The 11,130-nt window shown below is 35.2% G+C and overlaps 1 protein-coding gene across 1 annotated transcript in view; it reads left to right on the forward strand.

The window, feature by feature from the left end:
- The first annotated feature begins 8,658 nt into the window (after window positions 1–8,658).
- LOC122071706 overlaps window positions 8,659–11,130 on the forward strand; it is a 3,064-nt gene continuing 592 nt past the window's right edge. The window contains exons 1-4 of the mRNA XM_042636091.1: window positions 8,659–8,754; window positions 8,785–8,879; window positions 9,805–9,921; window positions 10,022–10,192. Coding sequence (XP_042492025.1) covers window positions 8,802–8,879; window positions 9,805–9,921; window positions 10,022–10,192 — 366 coding nt within the window. The 5' untranslated portion in view covers window positions 8,659–8,754; window positions 8,785–8,801. The remainder of the gene's footprint in view (window positions 8,755–8,784; window positions 8,880–9,804; window positions 9,922–10,021; window positions 10,193–11,130) is intronic.

An 11,130-nucleotide genomic window follows, 5' to 3' on the forward strand; every position in this document is an offset into this window, starting at 1 on the left:
TTTTTTTTTTTTTTGAAATAGAATAATTTATTAAAAAAGATGAAAACAAGACCAAAAGATAGAGGACAAGCCAAATTATTGAGAAGGTAAGAGGAATCACAAAACCTTAGGCAAGGCAAACAAGAAGAAAATAGGAAGACCAAAAGGACAATCACAAATTATGTTTTTCATTCCTTGGAGCGAAGTTAGTACAAAGCAAATCTTATGTGGTGACTCCGACCAGTATAGATGATATGGCCATCCAAATCATTATCTTTCAGGGTGCTTCAAAGATTCCTTAAGAGTCTTGCAGAAGGCTTGGTGAAGAGTCAACAAAACCTTAACCAGCCTAATATTTTGTGTGGGTTTTATAAACCTTCTTCTTCAACTCCATTTAATATCTTTTCTTAGTTCATAATCTTCCCTTTCTTCTTATCATCAACCTGATCAGACTGCAGATACTAACTTCAGGTTCTTAGGATACATTTATTTCAGATTCTGTCCTTTTGCATCCAAACCCTATTCCCATATAAATGGAGCTTAAGATAACAAGAAGAAGTTGATGAAATTTCTTTATGGACAAGGAAGATTGTTTGCTACTTTAGGGATCTGTCAATTAGTTTTAAAAAGTAGAAGAAGAAGAAGACGAAGAAATATAGCTGTCAATGTTGTGGGGCTTCTCTGTGTTCATGGATAGGCTTCTCTGCATATATAGTAGGAAATCTGTTTTGTATGGTTTGTAAGAGAATTCTAAGACTCACAACCATTGAAAAGTGACCCTTTCCCTTTCTTCTCCTTTCCCCAGTTTATTATCTGTTCATTTATGGAGCCTCTGTGGTTCTTGAAAGTGACTTCTCCCCAGTTCTCAAGTAAAGATTATTATTTGCACTAAGCCATGTAACAAATTAAACCAATATTATTATGTGTTTAATTGCCATTTTGTCCTTGTTGCTCCCATTACAGCAAACATATACTGGTACTTGCCCAGCCATCAAGGCATGTACTAAGCCAAACTTCTTGTCTTTTGGCTCTTATCTTATCCCTTTAGATGCATTTATTGCCACAAGATACTCTCTCTCTCTCTCTTCTCTCTCTCTCTCTCTCTCTCTCTCTCTCTGTTTGCGAGTAAAAGAAAGGGTGGGGCTGGGGGAAAAACCATTTATCTGGAAAACTTTATACTTGAATTGATTTTGTTCTTATTGACGCACTTGCATGTGAATGTACTTTCCCGAAGTGCAACTCACGTGTTCCATATAGCTAGTAAGTCACAAGACACTCTATACTAATCTGTAAAAGGGTAGGTTTTTTTACTAAGGTGATGAAAGGGGGATATTTGGGAAGTAGACAAAACAAGGAACAAAGATTAATGGCTGATGCATGAAAATAACTAACTAGAATATCTACTTACAATGTTATAGATAAGTTGGGATAGATAACCCCAACGGCCGGGTAGTCAGAGTTAGTAAGGAATCTTCGTCTTGTGAAACGTGTGGTTTTGAGCTTGATTCTTCTTATTTTCTTAGGGTTACACAAGGTTTAGTGAAAGTTAAATGATTCTCATTTAACCCCGGTATGACTCGATTTATATGATTATGCGATCAGTATGGCCTCACGAAACTAGTCAAACCAAAGGCTTGGATGCCCATCGTTAGTAAACAAAAAAAAAAAAAAAAAAAAAAATGAAAGTTGGGATAGATACATACATACGAGTCCTTCTAAGTGTCATTTTTCCTAATGAAGTATAATGTTTCACTATTTACTACTGGATAATACATGGGGTTTTGTCCATGTGGTAGAGAACCCCACTTACATCTCAATGGCCAAATTTTAGTCCAAAGTAAGGTAAGTTACTCGAACTTTAAGAAAATTATTTTACCAAAATGCCATAAAATAGAGATGAATATGAAATACAAAATGACATCTTTTGTAATTTTAGCTACTTCCTTTACTCATTTTAAGTTGAAATTGTTCTAATGATATACTTTCCGGTCTTCTATCAAGTGGACTAACCATATACTGCTATGTGGCAAATAGTAAAATGTTGTACTTCACTAGGTATAGTGACGAAATAGAAATTTTGTTTCAAGCTCTGTACATAATTTACTCTTTACTCAGAATCTATGCCTATGGGAGATGCATCTTTGCTGTCCTCTTATATTGTTTGATTGAATCTCATCTATGAGAAAATATGCTGGCAGAATATTACAAGAAGTCACGAGCAATGTTTCCAAAGTCAGTATTATCTCCATTGCATTATGAGACCTAAAAATGTATTCTCTGAGCTTTTTTTGTTTCTCCCTCTTTTGTTGATTTTTAGTTCTTCACATGTCTTAAATAAACAAATAGTTCCACTAAAAAACGCATACACAGATCAGCAAATCAGTACAGAATTTGCATCCTATGTTGCTTAATTAAATATTTCATAATATATTTTTAATACTATTTAAAATGTACCAGCCTATACAATCATATTAGGACTTCGGTCTAAGCAAAGAAAAGATGTACTAAAAGCATTTCCCATACACCTTTCTAGTTATTAAAAACTTGTTTATGAAACATGTGAAGGGAACAATCACATCTAGAAGAATATTCTCAAACTCCCACTTGTTTGCAACTTACAAACACTAAAAATGAATAGTTATATTGCTTTCTTGATAGAATTATACTCAATATCACTTAGTTTCTCTTTCTTTTGGTTTTTATTTAGAGTGGGGAAAAGGGCATGGGCTCATTCATCTTAGGTATCAAACTGAGAGAATGGACAATCTGATCACTTAGATTAGCATAGCCATTTTGCATTATTACGCTTTTCAAGTGATGTTTGACATTTTATAAACCCAAAGAAAAATAAAAAAACTGAGTGCTTTGATGTAGATCTTTTTAATTAAATATAAAGGAGGATGTTAGGTATGTCATTGGCTTTTTTGAAGCTAATGGTTCGATCAATGAAAGTGGTATATGGGATTTTTCTAAAGGGAGAAGGAGAGAGATAGACACAGATCTGGATATACTCGTAATATACCCAACCTTCTCCGTAAATAATTTAGAAGAACTTATGTAATTCATGTTTCTCTAAACAAGCTCAATAATGATCACTTGTTGATATTTGGGTGGATAAGATGATGATAGAATGGTTTTATATGCACCATAAGGGATCCTAATTCATTTGAGAGAAAAGGTTGGGCACGTTAGTGTTGTGCCCGACACTGTGTCTTTTTTTTTTTCTTTTCTTTCTAAAAGTAAGCAAAATATATATTAATAATAAGAAGAAAGAATTGTACAAGATACAAGTCTAGGCATCCCAGCACTATATTTGCCTCTCTCTTCCCCCCTTAGAAATGCCCCCCTTATCCTTTTCATCCTGGCCTCTCATTGGGTGAGCCGTTAGCTCCAAGAAAGCTGACGGCTTTCCCAACCTCCTCCCTTCATTTAATCTATTTGTTTTTATCTTTCAAGGATTTAATAATATCATCATTTTGATAAGCATCAAGTCACCTTCAAAAAGATGCAAGTTCATTGAGTCACCTAGCTCAAAATTGTTTGAAAGTGATTTATCATTGCAAGGCAACAAATTAAACTAAAGTTTAAGACGCTCACATTATGCTTTGTATACTAAAGAAATCTTGTTGGGAATTAGTCTATGATAAAAAAAAATTAAATCCACAAGTGTTTGATTGAGTGAACAGAAGTCCTTCAAATAAATAAAGATAAATCACAGCACAATCATAATAATTACAGTTGTTCTCAAACATACATAATGAAATGTTTTGCATTATTATAAGAATCCCTAGAAAATGGGTCCACATAGCAAAATTTTGTTACATAAAATGGAAAATCAAGTATTATTCATGCAAGAAGTTTGTGTATGGCAGCATTTCATGGAATGTGATGTTGAGACTACATATATATGATATTTGATTTGATTGAAATGTGATTGAGATGATGAAGAAATTTTGGTGTTTTAAACCATGAACTAAAGAAACATCATAATTACTGAAACATTAATATGCCAAATTGATGAGATTAAGGAAAATAGTGGTGGATTTATTTTTATATAAAATTTTTGTTTTGTTTTGTGAGGTAGGGTTGGTGTAAGATTGGATTCTTGGGAGGGTGAAGCTGAACCCTAGACCTCTCTGCCTTCTACCATTAGAAGGGCAAGAGACAAGGGCTGAGCAGGGGTATGTGTATGGGTAGATTGTTCTGTTGTAATGATTAATGGGCACACATGTGAATAGGTGGGTACGTGGTTTGTCTCTGTGGAATGGAGACAATGTTGGAACAAGTGACAACCGAATTTCAAATCTCCCATATGGAGTTGTTCCAAAACAATCTCTATCTCGTGAAAGCTCTTTAGTCTTCTTCCCTCCCTTGTATATACTTCTCGTCCTTTAATTCTCTCTTCAATAAAATTAACCTCCACCTGTCTCTGAGGTGGGGCTTGAAGGTTTTACATGTGGGTAATTCGAGAAAATGTATTTTTTTTTCTTATAAATTAGTCGCGATAGAGATTATTAGGGTAATTGGGAATTCTTTGTAAACACAGAGACGTGAGGAAGAGAATTTGCCATCTTTTTTTAATTTTAGTGAAACTTTTCTCATCTCTCCGTGAATGTAGACACCTTTACAAACTATGTATATTCATATGTTGTGTGGTTGTTCGATTACTCTTGCTGTTCATTTCTGTATCGTGTAGAGGATGGTAAGTTTGTCTCAAATTCTTGACCTGTTCTGAAGATTGACCTGCTCCGACATATTTTGGTGGCGACTTGAATTGGAAATTCGTATGGGGGTGCAGGGGTTAAGCCCCCACGGTATGGTTCAACCGGATAGATTACAATACGATGGGTCGACCCGCGACTTGAAATATATAATGTATTGTTATCTTGTTGAGCAAGTCATTGTATTTTGGGGGGTTTTTCAAGTTAGGGTTTCAGGGTGAGTTTTCTCGCCGCTGTTTAGGTGTAATCACTTTTCTACATAGTGAAACATCTTTTTCTTTGCCCGAGGACGTAGCACACCACACTGGTGTGTAAACCTCGTTAAATATCTGTGTCGTGCGGATCTTTTGTCTATTTATTTTGGTATTTCTTGGTGTTAGATCTATCAGAGGATATTGTTTTTACATTCTGGCATATTTGCTTAAGCTTTATTAGATCTATTAATGAGTGTAGGCATTATATACTGAAACTAGAGAAGATAAAAAGAATGTGGCATGAGTGAAGATCACTCAATTGAATTAGTGGATCATATGTGTGTAGAAAATGAGAACCTAAAAATGATGTAGAAAAATAATGAAAATCACAAACAACCAATCACATAATGCAAAAGAATTTATGTGGTTGGGCAAGATTTACGTCCACAGTGAGATGCGATCTACTTGATCATCAATGGTAAATAGGGTTATAATCGCTCGTCCTCTCACCTCTCTCAGATTGTTATAGAGGAAGAACCCTTGCTTCAAATTATTAGCAAGTTTACTGAAATACCCATATACCTTAAGAAAATACATCTTATGATGACCTCTTAATGGTCGTTCAGAATCAATTCACAAATGCAAGCTGCAAAAAACAAGACATCGTACGCTCAATAATGTGCGACTAATGTATTTATTTCCTTTATAAATATACAAGAACTATGATCATACATGAACAGGTTTGACGGGTACAAATCAACGGTCCACTGAAGCCTAATTGGCAGAATTGAGTGTTGGCCCAAGTTGATGATGAATTGATTTGGTTGTGTAATTGAAGTTGAAACTTGAAACACAGATCCCAAAATTCGCACCTAATTTCGTGCTGGTATGGAAGTTAGTTTAGCCTCTAAAATTAATCAGGCTTAGGCCATGTCTGTGACCACATAGCAAAAAATGAGACTAGGTAGGGTCTCTGTTAGTGGGGATCCTGAAAAGCCCACCAATCAAAGTTGGATGCAGTAGGATATCAGTAGTTTTCACTAGATATCTCAAAATTTATTTCTTGTGGTCTATCCTTTTCTTCTAATTTTCTTTCAGAAAAGAAAAGAAAAAGTATTTTTCATGACAAACTGAAGGAACATACAGAAGCATATCTACCTAGAAAGATCTCTCATGTACAAAACCACAAAAGTAGGACAATCTCTTAGAAGCTTATTTCTAAAAAGTTTAGATTTTTAGAGAAGAAATTCCAAACAATCTGGGATGTAACCCAGTTTTGGTGGCTCTCATCAAGTATACATTTTCTCATCCACTGAATATTGTGAATTATTAATGATTGAAATAACTTTGATTAGACTCTTTTCTTTTCTTTCTATTCTTTCTATTCTTTCTGGGTGGAAAGGTGGAGCCGTGTGTTATGGGTTAGGAAATTTTGTAGGCTTTTTTTATAGGAAGAAACTCTCTGGGCTAAGAAAGAATATTTGTAGACTGTTAACCATAGAGTCTTCTGTGGGCCCTATTAATTAGGAGTAAAACATGTGAAGGGCAATATGTAAATCCGATACTGATTTCTTTTTAATATATATATTTCCAAAAGACAAAAGGTATACTAGAGTCTGGAAGTGTACCTTAAGAGGGTAAGAGGGTATTTCAAGATAGATAGGGAGACAATCATCAAATTTAATTGAACAACCCACTTTTGAAAGAAGGGAAAAAAAGAAAAGAAAAAGATGACTCTCCTTCTCTCTCTCCCTCTGGTCCTATGAGAGAGACCCCTTACAATGTAGGTTTAATTGATTGTCTATGTTGGGGCCAGTGATGATATCCAATACAAAAGTCCGGGCTTCAGAGTGAATGTGATTGATTAAGTATAATTATAATTACATAGTTAATTCAAAATATTTAATGAGAATCTTCTCCCAATCAAAAAATTTACTTTATTTTTACTAAAATTACTTTTGTTTTGAATAAGAAAATATGATACAATTAAGAAATAAAATTGAAATTTCAGTTATTTTTCCTTCTCTTGATGTGTTATGATATGCAAAACTATCCCTAGAGTGCTATTTCTAGAGGATTTCAACCCTGATGATTGGGGATAGAAAGAACTCTAGGAAGGCATTATTAGGGGGTATAGTGTCTTGTATTCCATTGTTTCCATAAGAGGGCTGATTCTGAAGAAAGTCCCTTATGCATTATCATTGTTATTGGTTGCAGATCGACGAACTAGCAGGTCCATGTGGGGGTTCAAGGGTGGAAACCCAGAGAAAATTTTTTCTAGGGATTATATGGGTATTTCGGTAGATTACTTGTGTAGGGTTTTGCCATATATTTGTAGCGAGAATTCTTTCTTTATAAGCAGACTAAGAGAAGAGTGAGAATTAATAGCTATAAACCTATTTTCCATTGATAACGAAACATTATCTAATCTCTCACTGTGAACATGCATAGACAATCTTATCAAACCACATAAGTTTTTGTGTGTAAATATATAATTATTGTTTACAATTTCCATTCATTTTCTACATCATTGTAGATTCTATTTTCTACATGCACTGATGCCCAAATATCCTCTCTAAGAAACGGGCACCCAATGGCTTCCAAAACATTCATACTCAAGATATGCTCTTTTTTTTTCTTTTTTTTTTTAATTAACAATCTAAATGAAGGGTAAATGTGATTGAGAATTGATAAATGAGAAACTGGGGTACAGTAGCATGTTTGAGTAAGATGTGATAGAGAAGACAAGAGGGTGACGAGAGAGAGAGAGAGAGAGAGAGAGAGTCATTACCCCGTGAGGAATGTTTGGAGGCATTCACAACTAAACATCCTTTGACGCTTCCTTCACTGCTTTCGATGGAGCCCTGATCACGAGCAGATTCCTTCGTGTTAACCCCACCCTCCTCATCAACCCCTTTCTTTCTGAGGTGCTATCCCCCTTCCCTCCATATTATCCCATTCCCTCTATATGTACCATAATGCCCCCACCGTCCATCTTTTCTTTTTCTTGTTCCTTCTCCAAAATCCGCATTTAGGCTCTTCTCCCTCCACTGTTATTTCTTCTTCCCATCAACTATCTTTTCAAGTTTGATCATGGCTAGCTAATTACCTCACATAATGACATCCTAAGGTCCCTTTAGTATTTTTCTTATGATGGCTTATGGAATCCAAGGCCACCTAAATATTGGTTTAGGGTTGTTTATGGATTCTATATTTCACTAAATAAGGCAAACTAAAGAAACCCAAGACTGAAACCTTGGACAAAACAAAAGTTAAATCTTTCCTTAATAAAAGGAAAATGTAGAAAGTTATTGTGGACTTAGATGGTGGGCAGTGAAATAGGATATGTGAGACCAATCCAACAGTAACTCAAATTAAGGGCCACACAACCAACCTGGCTTGGTTGTGGGGAAACCACGAGAAATATAATGCCTTGGATGCTTTGAGTTGCTTAAATCACAAGGACTAGTTAATCATAAACCTAATTAATGATGATACTTTGAACAAATCAAAGGCTTAAATATACTAGCAATTGACAATTGCAAAATATAGACAAAAATCATTAATCAGATCCACATCTCATGATAGATAAGTTACATTGGTTTTCTAGGAGACATGTCCTTGTTATATCAGAACAAGTTAGGCAAATTTCCTACAGCTAACATGTCCATTAAAAAATTACCAAAATTCTATCCATAGAACATTAAGGGCAATTTCGTAATTCCAGTAGATCCAGTATTATATATTTTGTCGAGGAGAAGCGGAGACACTCATGTGGGAAGAAAACAGGTGATCTCACATAAGACTTGAGGCCTCATCCCCTCTTTAAACGGCCCGGAGGAATTGCAGGTTGTGTGATTGAGAGAGAGAGAGAGAGAGAGAGAGAGAGAGAGAGAGAGAGAGAGAGATGGTTTCTAGGGAGCACAAGAGAGCAGCTCTTTGTGAGAAGCTGCAACAACTTCGTTCAGTTACAAACTCTGATGCAGTAATTCCCCTAAATTTCTGAAGCAATTGGTTTCATTGGCATTATTCTCCTATGATTCTCTATCTATGCATTGATATAAACCTTTTTATACAGAGAATCTAAATGAAAGTCGAAAGATTGATTCTCTTCTCATTGGTTTCTCCTATTCTTTTTCCTGTTGGTGTTTGAACTCTTTCTTTCTACTTCTGTTCTATGCTATTTCTCTTACTCTTTCTGTTGTTCTGCCCTTTTTAATATCCTTAATATCATATGTATTTTTTTTTCCTTTGGCTAAAAGATCATTTGTATTAAAATAAAGAAGGGAAAAATTAGATTACATCTAACGGTTTATTAAGAAAACTATAAATGATTGCTCTCTCAATATCCCCCCCTTCCCCACCTAATTTAATGTAATTTTTTTTTCTCATATTCCCCTCTTATTTGTATGATACTTGATGAACATGTTGAGGAAATGATCAAACATATAGAACGATGATCAAACAATAGAAATCAAATTTGATATCTATTACAGACATTTTTCTTTTTTGGCTTAATATTGAGACAACTTGACCTCTTATTTCTTAATGTCTTTCTAATTTTTTCTTGAGCCACTTTTTTTTTTTTTGGGTGGTGGGGTGGTGGGGGGTGGTGGTGGGAAAGGGGAGAGGGAGAGGAAACCATAAATTTTAAAGTCAGTATGTTCACGATAAGAGTAAGCATTCTCTCCATGAAGCGGGAAGTAAGGTGGCATCTATTATTACCCTCCCTAGATCTTGTGGTGGTACAAGCATAGTGCACTGGGTACACCTTTTTCATATTCATAATAAAAAGAAACAAAAAAGGAAACTAAAGGGCGAATAGGAGGGAAAATAAAACAAAGAAAGTTCACAAAGTTGATGATGCAATTACTATCTAATACAATACTATCTCTGTATGTGTTTGGCAGATAAACAAAACCTCGATTATTGTTGATGCATCCAAGTATATAGAAGAGTTGAAGCAAAAAGTAGAAAGACTGAATCAAGACATTGCAAACTCAAGTGACCCAAATCCACTGCCAGTGGTACGATCACAATCTTTTTTTTTTTTTTCCCCTTCTTTAATGCATATTATTTCCATTAATATAAGTAAAATGTTCAATATCCCTACCTTTTGTTCCGCAGGTTACAGTTGAAACAGTGGAAAAAGGGTTTCTAATCAATGTGTTCTCAGAAAAAAGTTGCTCCGGTTTGCTTGTCTCCATCTTGGAAGCCTTTGAGGAGTTGGGTCTTACTGTGCTTGAAGCTAGGGTTTCTTGTACAGACAATTTTCGCCTAGAAGCAGTTGGAGGAGAAGTCAGTAAACTCTTCACATGTTTCTATATTTACTCAAGTACATGCCTAGATACATATTGCATATCTCTCTCTCTCTCTCTCTCTCTCTTATATGCGCATGTGTGTGCATCTACGTGTACTGGATTCTGAAATTGACTGGACATGTAAAACCAACCTCAAGTGAAAAGAAACATCCCGTGTGGGGTTTCCTTCCCATTGTGGCTAGCTCATGCATAAGGAGTTGATTGTTGTCAAATAGTTAGTAAATGGGTTACGTATAGTAAGCTTTGATTATTATTACTGTTTGCATGAGTAAAATTTAGTTGACTCATCATGGTTCCACCTCTGGTTATGTCAAAGATTAGCCCTAATCCGTCCGTTGATGGGTCTTGGAAATCTAGTCGCCTTTCAAAGCTAACCAAAAGGCTATTCAAGATTCTTTTAAGTCTCATCCTCCTCTCCCGGAGTGAGTATCTTAGATCCTTCGCTTGGAGCCCAACTAAGACTGACCCTTCTTTCTTGGCATCCGTTGATAATTTTGATCAAGGAGTAGAATTTTCATTTTGGTCTCCTTGGAGTTGGCCGTGGTGCTTGGAGATTATGAGTTCTCTCCAATCCTTTTCGGATTTCCTTCATAGCTTGATTCGGCTATAAGGATAGGTCATTGTTTTGTTGTGGAGTTTTCTCCATCTATTTCTTATTTTTTCTTTATCTTCTTTGGATTTCCTTTATAGCTTAATTTGGCTATAAGGATAGGCTGTCGTTTTATTGTGGAGTTTTCTCCATTTATTTCTTATTTTTTCTTCTTTTTCTTTCATATTATTGAGGGGGGGGGGTTGGTTTTCTTCATTGAATATACTAAAAAACCCAAAAAAAAATCCTGTTTATGCTGGCCTACATGGCTATTCAAATGCATTTATATGTATAAATTTACTTGTGATCTTTTTTTTTTTTTTTTT

This window comes from Macadamia integrifolia, unplaced genomic scaffold (assembly GCF_013358625.1).
Source record: "Macadamia integrifolia cultivar HAES 741 unplaced genomic scaffold, SCU_Mint_v3 scaffold_5A, whole genome shotgun sequence".
Classification (NCBI taxonomy): Eukaryota; Viridiplantae; Streptophyta; class Magnoliopsida; order Proteales; family Proteaceae; genus Macadamia; species Macadamia integrifolia.